The following is a 20,438-nucleotide window of genomic DNA, read 5'->3' as shown; positions in this document are numbered from 1 at the left end:
CAATCTGATGACCCTTATGATTTCTTAAAGTGGCTGCAGAGGTATAGAATATTTAAGAAGCACTAGTAGCCACTGAAGAGTTTGACATGGTGCTCTGAATCTCCTCCACAATGCAAATGTTACAGTGCTCTACCTCTTAATATGACTTCATCAGTGTTATTCTACTTTGATGATAGAGCATATAACCTTGACATATTTATGAGACACTAAAGTTGTCATATCTTTCATTCATTTCTTAAATTAAATACACAGAGCAGTAAATAAATAATGTTATGATGACCCTTTCTGCTGAGGTTTTTGAGGTAATATGTATAGGCCTGGTGTTTCATGGGTCAGACACACATTGAGGGTCCATGAGAAACACACAAACGGAACATAGAGAAGACTGCAGTTGGGCTAAACACTGCAGTGAAAAGAGAGAGGACATAGTGTACGCTGCTTTAAAGTGTTGGACTCCAGGTTGACCACCCTAAATATTCCTGCATGACTTGGTGAAGCACAGAGCCAGTGGCTAAGGCCATGGCAGTGGTTACTGATCACCTTTCTTTTCAAGTCCATGGACGGGAAAGGAAACCTCAACAGTATCTTGTTCTTGACAACAGTATATTGTTCTTGAGGATCAAAAGGTTTGGAATGGTTAGCTTTGATCATGAGGCAAGAAAGTGGTTGAAACAGCAGCCTTTCTTGATGGTAGCCTGTGTGTTGTGGGTATGGATCACAAAGTTTCACATGCAAGTAAATCAAAGAGAGGCATGACCCTGTCATAGAGGGCCAGAGAGTGTACATAGGGAAATGCACATGCAGTACTGTCCGGCTAACCTGATGGATCCTTCATCAACGGAAAAATCACCAATATGACTGTGAGAACAGGAATCACATATGTCCTTGCTCCCAGGAGAGTACGCTCAGAAGGTGGAAAAAAAGACTGCATATTTCAAGGTCACCTTGATAACACGTGCCTCTGTGTAATCAAGCTGTGCACACAGACTTTTCCAATACACCTCAGTCCTAAGTTGCTAATAACTGAATACATTGTTTCTTCATTTTAAACACAGATGCCCACATGCACACACACACGCACAAAAATATGTATTTTTAAATGATTTATATAATCAAACTACAATGTTGACTGTCCACTATTAACATTATGTGCAGTGTCTTCAGTAAGTATACCTGTTTTATTTTACTTATACCTAAAATATACCTAATTTAGCAGTGATATTGGTGGTGACATACTATTGTGTCATGAATGGAAAGTACAGCCTGGATGTCACATGGAATATGTACACAAACACAAAAGGATTGACTGATAAACACTGCTGTGAATGTCAAGGTGTCCAAAGCTGTGGAAAGTTCTGATAGCACCAGAGTTTTCTAAGTGGAGGAGGCTGGGAACGGGAAATATTGGTCTAATCTGATCAAGGTGCTGTTGGGGTTTGAATACACTGCATTCAATCATTTAAAAGCCCACATGCAGATATGCATATATGTTGGTTAGAGTGTGATGAATATAAATTGATGTTCCTCAATGTTATTGGTATTGAAGTGAATTAAAGCCATTATAGGGGTCATGATCCTTAAACATGGAGAATCATTGTGAGTGGAAATACAAGGGTCTTTAAAAAGGGTCTCAGGTGGTCTCTTCTTTGAAGGGATTCCCTCCCCTTAGCAGGGAGACATAATTAGCGCCTATATGGTTACCATGCCAACATGCCAGTTCTCTCTACTCTAAATGTTCTGGTCTGTAATTACCTCAGTTTAAGGGCTGTCTTTAATAACATATGACTGGTGTGCTGGTGCACTTCCTTTGCATATTCTGCTGTAAGGTGTGACATAGCTTTAAAGGTTTTATGTATAGGAGAAATGCATTAATATGTCCTGTAGCAACAATCGCCCTTGCTAGAAATGTCCAGAATCCCACATTTCTGGCCGTCATCGGCTATTATCAGAGATGATTACACAATGGTTATTTCATTAATATATAAATTATGTATTTCACTAACGCCAAAACTGCACTGGCATCATAATAAACTGATAGTGTCTCTACTAATCCAAGGAGTTAATCGGCAGAATCAACAACAGTCGCTCTTGTTGAATAATGCTGCAAATGGGTGTAGTTGATCAGGGGTTCATCCAAACGTTACTTCAATACTCAAGTGTTTATCAACTAGTGGCTCGTGGAATCATTGTGAATGATTCAGAACTGTAATGGCTTTTGTTGAAAATAGAGAGTAGCTTTTATTTCGAAATGAAAAAACTGAGCCTTCACGGTTCTCATGTCACTCAAAAGCAAAAGGGTTAGGTTCTCTGAGAGGGAGAAAGTTCTGTGTCATTCTAAAGATCCAAGAATCCAAAATGTCTGCTGTCTACAGGAATGCCGATGGTGAACTAGTTGAATCTTTGTGTTAGAATCCATAATTCTGTTAGAAAAGTAAAACGTTTTGCTAATTACTGTAGTTATATTACTGGGGGACATATTTTCATGTCATTTGCGGTAAGCATTTGACTGAGATAAGCTATTTTATATGCATTTTTGTAATATAATGGGAAGTTTGAATAATTCAGTTGGGCAAAAGTTGAAGCAAATACTATATTCTATTTCTTAGTGTCATCATACATAGCTTAGCATAAGAACAGAGCTTTAAACCAGCATACATAGGTGCATACTGATTTCTGTGAAATAACACATCTCTGTAACAAATGGATCTATTAGATACATCCCAGCTTTCAAGGTCATGCAATTCTGGAAACACAGGGTATCCATAAACAGAATGTACTCCTTCAAAATATAGGGATAAAGAATTACAAGTTTCAAAGTATGGTTAATTTTGTAGTCATACTTGGTAGGGAATTAATACTGAACAACAGGCAGTGACATAAGCCCTTACAGGTGCCCTAATGCAACCTTAACAAATAGCTTAGTAGGGATGTGTGGCCCATACTCTGGATAAAGAGGTCCCATTTCACACTGATGGAAATATGGAAACAGTAATTTAGAGTAATAAAGCCTCAAACTGACACTCCTTTCCAGTGCTGTCAATCTCACTGTGGTTAGCCACGTGACATGGATTTGAGTGATGGCTCTTTGACATTGTAGCCCTGTCACACGCTTCCATTGTTATTACACTGCCAAACTGAGAAGGCTGAACTCTAAGAATACAGACTGAGCCTCAGTCATTGAAGCACTTTAGTGTAACATTTTGGCCATCACCCCTCTCACTAAAAGAATAATGAAGAAGCAGTGTGAAGATCTCAACATTTGGGCTGATAGAGCGCACTAAATACCTGTTTCATCCAGCGCTGCCTCCTCAGGACGCTTTGAAATTGTGTGTAGTCCCAGACTGCTGATCAGGCAGCCCAGTAACAATCTGAGCCAACACACATCACAATGCAGCAACTATGCAGCCAACTGGTCTCTGCAGCAGAGAGTTACAGGACTAGTGAGCCGTGTGAGGAAGATATGAAATAAAGCTTTTGCTGCTGAGAAATACGATTAGCTGTCTGTTTTAAATTATAGAACATATATAGATAAATGCATCTGAGTTCACATACAATATGACATTCAAGTGCCCAAAGGGATCCAGCCTATGCAAAGAGTTGGATTTATAAAGTTTCAATTGCACAAAACACAGTACTTGATTCCAACAACATTTAGATTAAGTTCTCCCATGGTTGTCTCCCAGCAACGAACATTACAGTACTGTGAATATTGTACACCAATATAAATACTCCCATGGATCTAAAAGTATTCATATTTTGATATGAACAACCCAAAAACAATTGGGACGTATTGTCACTTAAATGTAAGTGTGTGAGTCACTTTGGAATAAAGCGCCTGCAAAAAACCTTTACATCAAATTGAAAAATAAGCTAATAATTCTTACACATATGTTGATTAACATTCCACCAAGACTGACAGGGCCGTGGGGCTAGAGAGCCTATTCATTAAGAGCTAATAGTGGCTTGTGGTGAGTTTTTTTAGACTAAAACACAAGGCATACATAGTTAACAGAAGTTCACAGTACTTCCCCTCTGAACAGACACAACAACAAAACGTAACTGGTAAAAGTATAACATGAGTTCCACCTGTTTTGCATTACTGAATCAGGATCTGTAGGCCTACCTTTCGTCCTACAATTATTTTTACTAGTGCTGTTTCAAATGGGCAGTAAGCCATCCCTTAACATCCCTTGCTCTGTGTTGAGGCACCAGAACTTGTCAACAGAGCAAATGCAGTAAATCTTTAAATGATCAAATGGGATTGTGTTTTATTAAGTCTGCAACATGAGGCCTGAGGCTTGTTCTGTCCCTTCCTGCAGTGTTTTAGTAAAACGCACAGTGTGGAAGACTGTCTGTAACAAATGAGAATGGGCAACTCGAATGTTTCCAGTTAAGGTGAGATCCCTGTATAAAAGTCAAGGGAGTGGAGATGTGGGACTCAGTGGGAACATGAAAAGACTCCCTCCTGAGGGGGGCTGGTAGGGTAGCTGCAGAAATGAGACCCCTACCAATCACATATGCCCTCTTTCCACCAACACCAAATAGGGCTGGGCGGTATAACGACAATATTGATATATTTCACATATTTCAACACATAAAAACTGACCATATGCGTAATATCGAGTATAAGTAATATAGGCTACAGGTTACCATCTGCGTGCCTTTAAAACTGAGCGCATGTTAACAGTGATGAACAGTGCAGCTCTCAGCATTTTAGGGAATATTGCGCCGTCATTCCACTTTGTCGTATAAAAGGAACGCATGGGGGGTCGGGGTCATTGTTGTTCTGCCTCTGAGCTGGTATTCACAGAGACAGGTAGGCTAGTTTATTTCTGACACGTATGTTATGGTGCATTTAAGACAACTGCGACATGATATTTCCGAGCCCAAGGCTATTTTCAGCATGATCTCACTAACTTTACCTCCAAACTTCTATCTTGGTACATGCTATATGTTAGGACAGTCAGGGCTATCCAGATCTGTCACCATTTGATATGATATAACTTGTAATAAATGTGTAGCCTTCATATTAAAGGTAACTTCAGGATTTGTTTACCTTTTTAGACATTTTTGGGTCCAAACTTTTACTAAGGACAATTAAGACACAATCAGTCCAGTATTTAGCTAGATGGGAAATCCCAATGGATAGATTCCTTGGAATAGTTAGCCAAAGTCTTTAATGATTCCGCTATCGATTCCAGTTCAGTTTGCGCATGCGTGATGACGTCACACGAACGCAGCCTAGGTTTTTTTTTTAGAACGCAGTCAAAATTGAAAAGATGACCACAGGGCCACTTGCAATGTGCGAAATGTCTATTTAGTTTTTGATGCGCTACGGAGTGACGATAACGTTAATGAATCTTAAAAGCATCAGCAGCGCAGCTAACGTTAGCCCTTCATCTGTTAGTATCAAAGGTAAACTCCTCCATACCCTGTCTATTATGTTAGTACCATTTGTTTCATTGTCTAAACCAGCTTTAACTATTTGTTTATGTCAGTTTGATTTTAGATCAAGGTGAATACACCTTAAAAAAAGAAAAAGCAATGTTATTGGCATGTTCAAATTTTATTTAGCACAGCGGTTCTCAAACCCCTTTAGGACCCCTAAACTGCCACAAATTAGTGCCACAAATTAATGCAGGGAGGGATCCCCAAGATTCTTTTTCAAGATTTTTGAGTTTAGATATTTAATAAAAAAAATTGTATGAAACCCATTACAGAATCAAGTCATACATTATGTTACTTATGGTTGGTATGGTTAGTCAAAACAAATAATTGTTTTCTTTCTGGCGACAAACTGGCACCGCATCAAGGAAAGGGATCCCTAGGCTATGGGTCTCTGGACCCCACATTGAAAGTTTGTTGACCTATTCTGGTCAACTGGTTTGTTTTTGGTTATTTAAGATAATGTAAATGTGTACCCACGTACTGTATATGCTGTGCATCATCTATTCAGATAATATTATATAAAAGAAATTGAATGTTAATAAACCTGGAATCGGATTGATAAGCAGAATTGTTAAGAATCTGGGCCTCGTTTCCCGAACGCGCACTTAGCCTAAAAAGCACTTGAAATCGTTCGTAAGAGGAATCCTACGTTGCTGACGGGTTTCCCGACGGGGCACTTAGCTTAAGTGTATCTTTCGTTGAGAAGAATTCTACGTGTGGTCAGGACCAGTAGTAACTTCACACTTAGCGATTTAATCCACCAGGGGCGTCGTTCTACCGTCGTTCGGAAGAAAGGGGAATTTAAAAAAAAAACATGGCTACTTGAAGCGAGGAATATTTTACATTAATAAAGCTATCTACACAACTTTTTATATGTTTATAATGACTCGGTTTGATCTGAAATGTGCTACGCGACCAATGCAGAGTATGTAGGTCTTAACTGAAGCTTTCAAACAGTAGTTTTATGGCACAATTAGCGCTTATGCCACCACTCCATTGGCTTATATGGTAGCTTTCTAGCTAGATGGTTGTTTCGTGCTCTACACAGTTGTATACATATATATTTGCAACCATGTTCTTCATTGAAACTTTTTTTAAATCGCTAGTCTCATAGCTCATACAGTCACGCATGACGTACACTTCAACCCCCTCGACACCTTATCCAGGGGCGTCGTTCGGCCTATTATAGAAGAAATCCAAACGATGTTTCTGTGTATAGCACATCATGAGAATGTCATTGTTTCACCTGCCTATTCCCATCAAAATAGAAATAAAGAATATTGAGTATTTGAAAATAAAGATTAGGCTATACAAAACTAGTGCAGTGCCCGTAGGAATTATGCATTCTGTAGTGTTAGCAGACGTAGAGCTGTTGGGTAGTGTAATGGCAAGACATATTTGCACTCCACATAGGTACAGGTTACACTGAAGTATTATTGTGATGCATGTTTCCTTTTCATTAGGAAATGTGTTAATGGTAGCCTTTTTGGAGAGTTACCAACAAATAAAGTTTGAGATTATGTAGTGGATGCAGTTGAATATACTGTAGATGTCAACGTTGCTGTCTAAACTATAAACTAAATGTCATAAAGAAAGACATTATTTAAAATGAAGTTATGGTTGAAATAGGATCACTTCTTTATTGTAAGGGTAAGTGTAGAGTAAGAATGGTCATGCAGTTGGACTCAAATGTAGGTTCATTTTATTGAATGTATGTAGCCTACTGTACTGTATGACTTCGATGATGCTAGCTTTGACAGCCCACTCTCAGACAGATCGTAATAAATGTCCTTACAATGGGAACACAGTTTAAATAGGCTACTCTGCTGGAGATGGCTATACTATCCCCGCCCCGAATTCAGTGCACATTGCACGTTCGATGCACGCATAGGCTAGCTAATTTCACAGCAATTAACGTAAACAGGTTAACCTGACGTAAACAGCTCCTAAGAGCTACTTAAGAACTCGTGCACGTTGCGCTCGTGCACCTGACTTTAAGTTGATGGTTGGGAAACGCACGTAAATAGAAAGTGTTACTTAGTCTACGATGTCGCGAAAATCCACGTAGGCCGTTAAGATACGTCGTTATCGGGAAACGAGGCCCTGACTAGTTAAAATCGTATCAATTCCCATCCCTAGACTGTAAAAAAACTGCCATCGTTTTTACAGGAAAATTCTGGCAGCTGAGTTGCCAGAGCAATCCTGTAAAGAATACACCCACCTGTTAATCTCTTTACAGAGCAGAATGTACATTTAACATTTTAAACCTGTATATTCAACATTGGATTTGAGCAGTATTTACGTCACTGTTATGTTATATTGGACAAGTTTGTTCAGTAAATGTAACTGTTGTATATTCAACACTGAACTTTAGCTATATTTACATCACTGCTATGCTACACTGTAAAACAAATCCTGTTGTTTTTACTGGAAAAAAACTGGCAGCTGTGGTTGCCAGAATAATTCAGTAAATAATACTGCCAAACCGTAACCATCTTCACATAGCAATATGTATCTTTAACATTTTATAGATAATATTACATTGTAAACCAGTACATTTAACACTGGATTTATGCTGATTTTGCTTGACCAATATGCTATAAAAACAGTTATTTCAGTAAAATGTACATCCAGTTGATGTCTATTGTACATCAAATCCCCTTCAATATAACTGAGAAATACCAAGCAAACAACATTATTTAACTGTTTAAGTCTCATTATAACACTTTTATTCAACAGTTTTTTCATGCAGATCCCCTAAAAGGTTCTTTATAAAATAAAATGAAAATTTGAATGTATTAATAACAGTTGGGAACAGGGCCTTGACTGAAGGGTAGCAGGTGTGGTTAAACCTGGGCCCGCAGTTCTTGGTGGCCCATAGACATGTTATGTCTAAATTGATGCCATCACCCTCTTATTGCGTCTGACAGAAGATTATGACTGCAGTTTCTGCAGCATAAATACAGAGAAGAACTGGTAATGCACTTAAGAGAGTGAATAATGCTAGCTAGAGACTTGAAAAGGTAAACGTATCTCCATCATGGTAGGTATTATTTGTGGTAAAAATAGTAATAATCTATAACAAAATGATATGCTTATCTTACATACTCTATAGAAACTATTAAAAAAGATTAAATGAAATGAACAAGTTCTTATATTATTTGGTATTTTTGTCATTTAAAGATTTGCAATGATTTCTGGGTAATATGTATGTTGTTGTCCGGTGACGAGACAATACGATATAGCTAGTTTAGGCGCAAAATCTGAACGTCAAGACCGACATGTTGACTGTACACAGCAGGCCTGCAAGCCGAAACGATGCCTTTCAAACATAAAAGTGGTGATGCATGATTGCTTTTTCAATGGACAGGATAGCCAGACCATTCAGCCTCTCCTGCTCCTCAGGTAGGTCTTAATGAGTTTCATTTTGGAAAAGGGTCGCTCTGCTGTTGCCACTGTCAGCATCTTGGCAAATTGAGAGACTAGCTATATCGTACCGTCTCGTCACATGAACAAACATACATATTACCCAGCAATCATTGCAAATCTGAAAATGACAAAAATACCAAAGAACATTATAACTTTTTCATTTCATTGAAAGTTTCTATAGTGTATGTAAGTTACACATATCATATCATTTATTTTTCCCACAAATAATACCCACCATGATTGAGAAAACTTTACCTTTTCAAGGGATTATATAACATTTGTCACCTTGCAAAAGGGAATATCAATTCTTCACTGGACACAACTGTGTCTGAGTGGTGGTAACTGGAGTCCGAGACTCCTGTCAGACTCAGATTAAGGAGGGAAAGTTACAGGGCCCTAAGTGCCACTGCTGCACCCCCTTCAATTAAGGCCCTGGTCCAAACTGTTAATAATGCATTTGAATATATTATATTATAAAGAACTTTATAAGGGAATCTACATTGAAAATCAGTTGAATAACAGTGTTATAATGAGACTTACGCATTTTCTTAGTGAAATTGAATGGGATTTCATGTACTATATAGACATCAACTGGATGTACATTTTACTGAAATAATTGGTTTTATAGCATAACGGTTATACAAAATCAGCATAAACCCAATGTTAAATGAACTGGTTTACAATGTTATGTTCTACGAAGATGGTTATGGTTTGGCCGTATTTTTTACAGAATTATTCTGGCAACTCAGCTGCCAGATTTTTCCTGTAAAAACAACAACAAAGAAATACTTTAAAATTAACAGTTGTATTTCGTTTAGTATTTTAACACCACCATGTTGTAATTCAAACTGCATTGCATTGCTTCTTGTATTGCAGTTTTTCTTTGTGTAAATTACACCCATATATCATTTCTACAAAGAAATATGCATATTCTCACTTTAAAATTAACAGTTATATTCCGTTTAGTATTGTACCAAAAATGTTTGTGAAATAAGCAATACTCGATTGTATTTCTATTTACAGTTTTTTGATGTCACGATTTTACGCCATTTCACTGTTAATTTTAAGCACATTTTTTACAGTGATACGGGAAAATAAAAGAGATACTGAAGTGTTATGTAATGGCCGGTTCACACTACACAATTTCAGCACAATTTTGCCCCGATTTCTTCGTCGCCGACAAATTTACAGGATCTGGCCCGATTTTGAAAAGTCTGCGAGGAGGCGAGGTCTTGTAGTGTGACATGCCTGCGGCCTGTGATTTTTTTCGTCTGCGACGTTCGAAAACCCCACGACGAAAAGTCTGGCATGTCAGAATTTTGGAGTGAATCGCAATGACGTATCCATTATTGACATAGCGTAAACCTAGCATAAACCTCACTCTGGCCTGTATAACGAATGTCCAGCCTGATAAACTGTTATTATTGTAAATGTAGGTTACAAAATGTTGGTTTTAAAGTAGTCTATTTCCAGTCTTACCCGGAAATTGACGTTTGATAGCCTACCTCAAAAGTATAAGTAGCCTATCAAAAGTAGCTAGCTGCTACCTAGGCTAGTGGATACAAAGATTCATGATCTTGTAGTGTGGCCAATCTTCCGACCAAGACGAAGCCCAAAGTCGTGGCTCTGTGATCAGGTAGTGTGACATGTTAAATCGTGAAGGAATATCCGACAATCGTGTAGTGTGAACCGGCCATAAGACTGACAGATTTTCAGAGCTCTTACCCGACAGCATTATGCAACATTATGTCCAGATGATAATTCACAAAGGAACTTCTCACACAACCTAAAGCCCTTATCTCAGAGGGCAGGTTTGCATGAAACTTTGTAGTCATCTGAATACAAGAGAGCTGGTTGTTACATGAGCCCCTAAATGAGCCCTGACTACACACCTTACACACGCGCATGTTGACAAGACTTCCTGTGTGGCAGTTGTGCCTTAGAGGACAGGCATAGGTTCCTTAATATCTGGATGCTACAAAGTTTTATGCATCCCATTAAAAGCATGTAAAATAACATTTACAAAAGCTGCTAGATTCCTACTGTGATGGCTTTGTGAGGCAATATTTATGAAAATAAAAGCATCCAATGGATACTGACATTCTCTATAGACCAAGTGTCTCTCTCTCTCTCGCTCTCGCTCTCTCTCTCTCTCTCTCTCTCTCTCTCTCTCTCTCTCTCTCTCTCTCTCTCTCTCTCTCTCTCTCTCTCTATCTCTCTCTCTCTCTCTCTCTCTCTCTCTCTCACTCTCACTCCCTCTCTCAGACACACACAAACACACACTCACACAAACAGGTTGGCTGATAAAGAATAGGTTGGACCATTTACAAGTTATGTTTTTGTAGAACTCAATTTTACAACTTCTTCAAATTCACTGTTATTCATGATCAATAGCCACCCAGCCACTAGTTCTCAGGTCTTTAACGCTAAAGATGCAACCTTTGGGCCGATGTAAATGTACCATGAAGGGTCAATGGCCCGATACTAAAGTTAGGAATTGGTAAACTACATTTATGCTGCTAATTCTACTTCAGTAGCCTATAGAGAATGGAAGTTGACTTAAATTTGTATTTTTTAGAGTAAGCATTTTAACTCCTCATGGTGCCATAGAAAAAATCCCTATGAAAAAAGGAATGGGTTTTTGCCAAATCTGGGTAAAGAAGGTGTGAGTGTTTAAAATTTTGTCAACGTTAAAGAGGAAACTTCTGGACCAAGTAAATGTACCATGAACCGGTCCATGGCCCGATACTAAAGTTACAAATTGGTAGACTAAAGTTTTGCTGCTAATTCTACTTTCTACTAAAACTTAGTTATCAGTCTGTCTGCTGTAACGAACTGTTGATGCCAAGGATGTTGCTACCAATATGCTTAAAGTAACATTATGCAGCGATTTTACCTTAAAATAACAGCTTTTAATAGTTTTTGGTGGTACACTAACTTGAATGATTTGGAGAATGGCATCTGTGCCACTGCCACAGCATGCCTGGTATTGCACTTTGTAACTTTGGGGTTGTGAGAAGGTGAAGTCCCTCCCCCTTCTCACTGTGGTCCATGAGGAAAGAAGGACTGGACTCCCTTACCTAAATGGTTTGGTCCGGATTCCCCCACCCCTGTGGAGGGGTCCAATTACCTCTTAATTGGACCAAGGTGGCCCAACTTAAGGTGCACCTCATTGTTTGATAGATGAGGACAGACGGGAACATGCTGGATGGAGCTTGGACAAGGTACTAGACCAAACCTGTATGCACAGAGGTGTACCTTGTCTAGTATAGGCTTGAGTGTGTTCAGTTTGTGTTTATATGTTTTGGGGTTTAACAAAAAACCCTTGTAAATAAATATAGCTATTTTTATGGAAGCCACTGTCTCCTGCGCCGTGTGTTCATGCCTGCAACCCCAGTCTACCATGCTACATCCCACATCGTGAGATGGTCGGCTCGGGCCTTTTCTCACATTTTGTGGCAGCAGTGGGATGGTACGCTGACGGAGATACCGGGGGGAAGCAAGGCAAGGAAATGGCGACCAACACTGGCAGGAGAGGGCCTACCACCGGCGGCTCAGTTGAAGCTGCAGCAGCAGCAGCAGGAGTTGAAGCTGCAGAAGGAGCTGGAGCAGCAGCAGGAGGTGGAGCCAGAACGGGGTGGCCGACTTGTCTCGTCACTGGGTGGCAAGACTCCAGAAGGGGAGGGAAATGTGAAAAGTTGAAGTCCCTCCCCCTTCTCACTGTGGTCCATGAGGGAAGAAGGACTGGACTCCCCTACCTAAATGGTTGGGTCCGGATTCCCCCACCCCTGTTGAGGGGTCCAATTACCTTTTAATTGGACCAAGGTGGCCCTACTTAAGGTGAACCTCATTGTTTGATAGAGGAGGACAGACTGGACAAGGTACTAGACCAAACCTGTATGCACAGAGGTGTACCTTGTCTAGTATAGGCTTGAGTGTGTTCAGTTTGTGTTAATGTTTTGGGGTTTTACAAAAACCCCTTGTAAATAATTATAGCTATTTTTATGGAAGCCACTGTCTCCTGCGCCGTGTGTTCATGCCTGCAACCCTAGTCTACCATGCTACATAACACATGGTGAGATGGCCGGCTCGGGCCTTTTTCACAGGGGTACAGGGCACGTGACCTCTTGCAAGAACTAGGTTATGCTTCATAGTGCTTCACCCTACGCAACAACAGACCCAGGCGCAACTATAAGAGGAAGCAAGCGCAGTATTCTCTGTATGGACATCATGGTAGAGGTGACAAAGAAACTGAGGAAGACGATGTCAGACACAACCTTTTGTTACATACCTCTCATTGTACCATATCAGCCAAATGAGTTATCTCACAATGTGTGTTAGTTAGGCTGACCATATTTGAGTTTGTGAAATGAGGACACTTTGTTGCAGGGGAGGGAGCGTGGTAGTGTATAGTTTACAGATGACCCCGCCCCCTCCCCCCCGAAATTTTGACATGTTTTCCACATGCAGATGTCATGTGCTGTTGTAAACAATGCACCGAATGGAAGCGGCAAGGTACTCAGTGTTGCCAGATTGGAAATGGCAAAGTATTCTACCAAATGCTCAAAATAATCTTTGGAGGATAATTATTGTGTATCTGGCAACACTGAGAGGGCGGTCAACCAATGACAGTTCTCTCTAGAGTCAGGGCTCGCGTTAGAAGTTGTAAGGGCGTAAAAACTAGTTTGTGAAGGACCCAGAGAAAAACAAATATCCAACGAGGCAAAATCCCGGGCGATTTTGAAATCCCTGCCGGACGCATTTTTTAGGTCTCGAAAAGAGAACATGTCCGGGTAAAAGAGGACGTCTGGTCACCCTATGTTAAGCCTACGCATTACAATGGACTGTTTTGGAAGATGGGTGACAATAATCTGCAACTGTAGTTAAATATCATTTCAGTGTTAGAAGGGCTTAGCAAAGTTATAATGTAATGCCACTTATAAAAAAATGGCTTATAATGGAAAATTAATGTCTATATTAAACAAATAGGATATCTTCATGAACTTGCATCTGTCAGCAACTAAACAATGAAATTGTAAATCATTTCACACCAAAAAATGGCACCATTGTCTTACACTTGAATAATTTTATGCCTGAAATTGTATCATTAAGTTATGAGCAAGTGATACAGAAGTGTATGGGTTCTGTATTCAAGGAATTGCCTCAATACTGTGAGTAACAAACTACACAGTGTGGGACTGATTAGAAGTTTGAAGAAACACTAACTTGGAGTAGTACTCAAGTTTTTATTGTTTTATGACTTAGACTTATGCACACACTTTTACATCAATGAGTTGTACAATGAGATAAACAAGGCAAAAAGTCTTTGATCTCTCAACGTGAACTTCATGTGCCTTTGTCCTTCACAGTGCACATGGGTTATCAGCACAAAGAAGATAAAACAAGTTCAGAAACACGTTTTAAATATATGCCCAAGGTCATGGAAAATAAAAGGTTAACAGGGAAAATAACAGGATACCTATATTTGGTTCTGACTAGTTTTAAAGAGTTCATATTGTTTTTACTTGATGTCCATGCGTTACCATATATGCATTCCATTGATGGAAGAACCAGATGAAATGTCACATTGCTGCCAATAAAACATCACTTAAGCCTAAAATAACTATTTTTTCATCACTCATCCTCTTTCTGGTGTGAGTGCTGTATTAGACATTCATAGAGTGGTAGGTTACAACATATGCTTTTGTTTTTATTTGAGTGTGGAAAAGCTAATATTTCATAGTAGGCATTGGATCCTTTAACCATTGTGGCCACAGGTCTCCTCAAAATGCTGAATGAATAAGTCATGAACACACTGTCTGAGACAAGACATGACCATGAGCAATCAAAGTATGCAGAGCACAAGGTCTCAGATCAAAGAATCAAATAAACTGAAACTCATCATTTAGTTTTCTGATTAAGCAATTCACAGAATTGGGATTTCAAATATACTTTAATCAGCCATCTCTAAAAATGATCTAAGGGACTGTATCTTAACTGTCTGTGATATGAGTTTAAATAGGCAGTGCATTATTTAAAAGAAAATAACTAGGGATTCTAATTAAACCATATTTAGGGAAATGTTTTTTGTTGTTGTTGTTTTCTGTCATTTCAGATGAACGATTTCACCACCTTCAATCAATTGTCCTTATACACCTCTATAAAATGAGCCCCCCCTAAAGGTAGACTTTACAAGTGCAACTGATGTAAGACTAGAACACATATCACATTCATATCACATATCACATACAGATGTAAACACGAGTGACCTGCTTAAAATGAAAAGGATATAGCTTTCCAAATATAAAGTTTGTGCCAGTGAATTTGTATTGAGTCAAATAGGCTTGGTTAGTACACATAAGACAAGTAAAGCTTTCTTCTTATCTAAGAGGCTGTAATAAATGTAACGTAAGTCAATCGTTTGGTTTCTTAATAGGCCACTCCGCTATCTGTGGTTACATGGGAGAGTATCATTTTTCATGCCAGTGCACACTTCAAGTCAGTCATGTGCCGGGGTTATGGCTTGTGTAATTTCTGCAACATTGTTACTTTACATACCCAGTTCACTGAAACAAACTGACATCCACAGACAGATGTAGTAAAAATGGGAGGGGAAGAGTGATCTTAGAATTCCCGCCACGTGCACTCAAATAGCCCCTTTAAAAGTATACAAAACATGGTATTTATAAACGCTACCCTATTGGTTAGGAGCTCCAGTAAAGGACGTAGTAGAAAGCTTCCAGACGAGTATCCTTGAGCGTCTTGTAGCCTACTATGTTTAAGTAGTACCTATGAATGCATCTATGTTTGTTTTTGTGTTGGTCGTATACATCATTTAGTACACGTTATAATAATAATGCAAGTATTTTGCATATTGAGGTACATTGTATGAGAGAGATGTATTCATAATTGGCCTAGATAAGACATGAGTGAAAACGCGGAGGGATATCACCACCCCCTCCACGCGTCAAAATATTGGCGTTAAAGGAGTACGTGAGTCCGCGCCAAAGCTCAGACAGAGATCACGCTTCGGTACAACAACAAAGTCCCGCTGACCGTGCTTACAATCAGGCTGGGCGTAATTTTATTTTTACAATACGCGTTAAGAGACGTGTTTTGGTAACTGGAGTGGCGGCACGTCTGTGCACGTCCAGGATCAGACCTTGTGGATTTTGTTCGTTTTCACGGTTTTCCCCGACTGGATCAGCATAACGCAGCGACAATTGTGGAGTGGGCGAACTGGATAACCTTGCGCTATCGATAGCGTGCTGGCTAGCTAGCAAAGAGGAGCGCTTTGCCAGCTAATCAAATATTTCTTCAGATTGAACTGCGGATCATAATATAGCACGTTCAGTAAACAAAAAAACGGATTCGTTTACACCCATTTAAATATGCTGCTGTCGAAGTTTGGCTCATTCTCTCATATTTGCAACCCGACTAGTATGGATCATTTACCGGTGAAAATACAGCTTCAACCAGGTAATTTTGCCGGTCAGCCCCGTGTCGCTGACAATAGTAACATTAACTAATGCTGGCAAATCTTATAAACCTGTAAGGTATGCATATACCGGATGACAAATTGTATAATTGCTTTTTATGTTAAAATATTAGTAAAATGGTATAACTATATGTAACATACACGTAACCCTCTAACCCGCGATTGTAAGTTAAATGGCAGTGTTATGAAAACCGACTACACTAACGTTAACTTTAACGTTACCGGTTAGTTTGCCCTTTGCATTGTAATGTAACGTATAGTGGATGATATGTGGCACGATTTCATCTGAACATAATGATTTGCTTTCTAGGGAGTTATGTCGCCAGTACAAAATACTAAACGCACTGTTTTGATTTTTTCACAGTTAAAATAGAAAAGGAGCCATTTGATAAAGTATATCAAGTCGGGTCCGTCCTGGGGAGCGGTGGATTCGGAACGGTCTACGCCGGTAGTCGAATTTCCGATGGTTTACCGGTGAGGATAAATCTATTTGGGGCAATTTGACTTGAAGACTGATAACTGATGTTTCAATAACGTATGTATATAGATTAATCAATTTATGTTTTTCTTCCCCAGGTTGCTGTTAAACATGTGGCAAAGGAAAGGGTGACCGAATGGGGTTCCATCGTAAGTAACGCTAACTAGCTAGCTTGTTGACATTAGCAAATGAGGTTGTGTTTTGTTTGGATTTGTTGACCAGCCAGCTGTAGCTGCGCGGCCACATTCACAATAAACCTTAATGCAATGTTGTGTTGTTCTTACAGAACGGTATGATGGTACCTCTGGAAATTCTGCTTCTGAAGAAAGTCGGTTCATCTTTTCGAGGGGTTATAAAACTCCTGGATTGGTATGAAAGACCGGACGGCTGGCTGATTATCATGGAGCGGCCCGAACATGTGAAAGACCTATTTGACTTTATTACTGAAAAAGGCGCATTGGAGGAGGCGACGGCCCGAGGATTTTTCAGACAGGTCCTTGAAGCTGTTCGACATTGCTACAGTTGTGGAGTCGTGCACAGGGACATTAAAGACGAAAACCTCCTCGTAGATCTTCGCACCGGGGACTTGAAGCTCATTGACTTTGGTTCGGGGGCGATTCTCAAGGACACAGTCTACACCGACTTTGACGGTACGCAAGTAACGCTTGTTAGCCAGCGATTGCTACGCAACACCACAGTGGTTCTGACTTGTTTTTGCTGGTTCAGTTTTAAAACTGGTGCTTGATTTAATATTAACGAGACTGGTTCACGCTTATATCATCCCATGGCTTGAACTGGGATAGACATATATTGTGATTGATCAGGTCGCTGTTGTGTCGTCTATGTCGAGACCTCCCCGACATGTGACTCATTCGTTTGTTTACCGTTAGCTTCCTCAAGGGTTTCCCCAAAAAGTCATTTTTTACTCATACACACTGATCGTCGTGTAGGAAGCTCGTAGCTTAACATGCCTGTTAGTATTTGTTAAGGGTGTACTATGGGTATTATGTCTCTACTTTGAAACGTCTTTCTAATTTGCCAGTCGTTTAATGGCCGCACAATGTGTTCTTTATCATTTTTTTTAAATCGTACAACACGCCAAATCGTTTAACGTTAAGGACTAGTGTCAAGGAGAAGCACTCAGCTGCCACGTAACAGCTGTTTGTTGTGAAACCTGAGTAGATGGTTCACGTGATATCTTATTGCACTGGTGTGACGTATCTTATGCCTTCGACCAGTTTTATCCGATCTAATGTCCAACCGCCAGTAGTAAGGCATTTTTGGGTTTCCATTGATGTTGAAAAGGAACTTGTTTGAAATGTAAGCACTTTATGGACGGATTTTTTTTGCCTCATGTTGTCTATGTGTTGATTGCAATGCAGTTATTGCCAGTTTTTTTTTTAGTTGTAAAAATGATGGCATTAGAAGTGTGGCATCAAGTGAAAATGATGATTTAAAAATGCATTTCATGCTCCATTTTTCAACACAGGTACTAGAGTCTACAGTCCTCCAGAGTGGATCCGCTTCCATAGATACCATGGGCGCTCAGCAACAGTATGGTCACTTGGCGTGCTCTTGTATGACATGGTCTGTGGAGACATCCCCTTTGAGCAAGATGAAGAAATCCTTCGGGGTCGACTGTACTTCAGGAGGAGAGTGTCTGCTGGTGTGTATTGTAGTATTTGTTTTGTGTCTTTTCCAAGCAAGCCTTACATAGCAGCTCTAAGAATGTGAACACACTGTGATCTTTATTATTTTTGTTTTTCATATTTTTTTAGACTGCCAGCAGCTGATAAAGTGGTGCCTCTCCATAAGACCCTCCGACAGACCCACCCTGGAACAGATCTTTGAGCATCCATGGATGCGCCCAGCAGAGGTCTCCAAGGCAGAGGAGAATGATATCAGGCTGCGGACCATTGACACAGACACATCGAGCACCAACTCCAGCAAAGAGAGTCTCTGAGAAAGAAGGCCAGAGCTGAAATGTGTTGAACTTTTGGGTCTGCGGTCAGTCATTGACTAAGCTCACAGAATACCATTTCGTTTTGTAGGGAATCATAATTTATTACAGCTTGCTCTTCCTTACCTTTTTTCTCTTTTATAATTCATGTTTCCTGATTGGGAACAGTTGCTGTTTGGGCGGACTTGCCAGCACTATTTATTTTTATTTTTTATGTTCAAAGATGTTATAAGGCTGGTTTATGCATAGGTCAACCCTCCTATTCAGATGTGGATGCTCTCATAGAGCTTGGAGAACTTTTATTTAAATGTTTTAATTTGATTTGGAGTGCCTTTTTGAAAGCTGCTGTTGTGGGGCTTTCATCGTTGCTTTTGTCTTTATATGATTTCCCTTCCAGGCTTATATGTAAGTTGTCCAGCGGTGGGGGCAAAATGGGGCTGGGGTGAGGGCCTCCCATTATACCGCAGAACAAATTACCTCCCAGCCTTGGGCCTCGTGATGGGGAGGGGTGAACATAGAATACTTGAAACACACTCACTCACTGCATCCCCTTTTGATGCTGCTCACTCACACTTTAGCCTCTACTGGTGTTCGTAAGACAGTTCCTTTATTTTCTGAATGTGTATTACATCTTTCAATTTCCTCCCACACCCACTAATGGGTGTAAGGGACCCCTACCTTTACCCCCCCCCCCCCCCCCCCCCTCACTGCTGATAATACAGTGCTCTGGCCTGGGCTGTCTAGGCTGGGGTCAAAATTGCACAATCAATGCAATATTCATAATTTTTCCCTTTTTGTATTTTTCAAAGTAAATCTTGTACAGTGTGTTTTTTGTGTATATTTTTATTTTATTTTTCCTTGCATTTAATTTATTTGTACCATGTAGACATTCCACACTCTGTGGCTATTTATTTTTATTTATTGTCTTTGCTTAGATCCCAGCATTCGCATATCTTTACCTGGCCTTTTGTTTGCATTCCTGTAGTACTATTTTTTTACATTTTGACAAGAAATAAAGTGGAGGATGCACTGAAGATGCTGTCAATGTTCAAAGGAATAAAGCAAGGTTTACTTAAAATTGGAAGAGCAATGAATGTTGTTTAATTCCTTCTCAGTTTAGATTTCAGAAGGTTCAGGTTCAGAAGTTGACTATAACTGAATTGATATATCTTTATCATTTGTGTAGTCTCCATTAATATAACTAGATCCAAGCAGTCTAACAGTTTGGGTTGGGCGAGGGCTGTTCTTGTTAGTGGCTTTGCAGCCTGGTGTTAGGTTTTCCTCTTCAGATTACCTGTATGGAGCGTAATGGAGATCCTATTTTTATATAAAGCATTTCAATTAAACATGTTTTGTACATTACATTTTCTTGTGTTTTATTGGCTTAGGGAAAGTAAGTAATCAGCAAATTCTCAGTATAAACAGTGTACAAGAAACAAGCCTCTTTTTACTTTTAGACATGATTTCATTGACATTATTAACTGTAATCTATTTTGGTACATTAGCAGTTGTGCAGTATCTTGACTAAACTAGTCAGACTGCCTTATCCTTGAAAATTACACAGCCAGCCATTGTTTGTAAGAAAACAAACAACTGAAGTAGGAACGTTCAAATGTTCATAGAGT

The 20,438-nt window shown here is 39.6% G+C and overlaps 1 protein-coding gene across 1 annotated transcript; it reads left to right on the top strand.

Moving 5' to 3' along the window:
* Nucleotides 1–15,902: 15,902 nt before the first annotated feature.
* Nucleotides 15,903–20,175, top strand: pim3 (Pim-3 proto-oncogene, serine/threonine kinase). Its single transcript, XM_080851076.1, has 6 exons — nucleotides 15,903–16,356; nucleotides 16,740–16,849; nucleotides 16,952–17,002; nucleotides 17,140–17,503; nucleotides 18,343–18,519; nucleotides 18,632–20,175. The coding sequence occupies exons 1-6, from the start codon at nucleotides 16,269–16,271 to the stop codon at nucleotides 18,814–18,816; spliced, it is 975 nt and encodes a 324-aa protein (XP_080707202.1). The 5' UTR covers nucleotides 15,903–16,268; the 3' UTR covers nucleotides 18,817–20,175.
* Nucleotides 20,176–20,438: the final 263 nt, after the last annotated feature.

Source organism: Sprattus sprattus, assembly GCF_963457725.1.
Source record: "Sprattus sprattus genome assembly, chromosome: 14".
Classification (NCBI taxonomy): domain Eukaryota; kingdom Metazoa; phylum Chordata; class Actinopteri; order Clupeiformes; family Clupeidae; genus Sprattus; species Sprattus sprattus.
The sequence above is the reverse complement of the archived record's forward strand: the minus strand, read 5'-3'. Positions and strand labels throughout refer to the sequence as shown.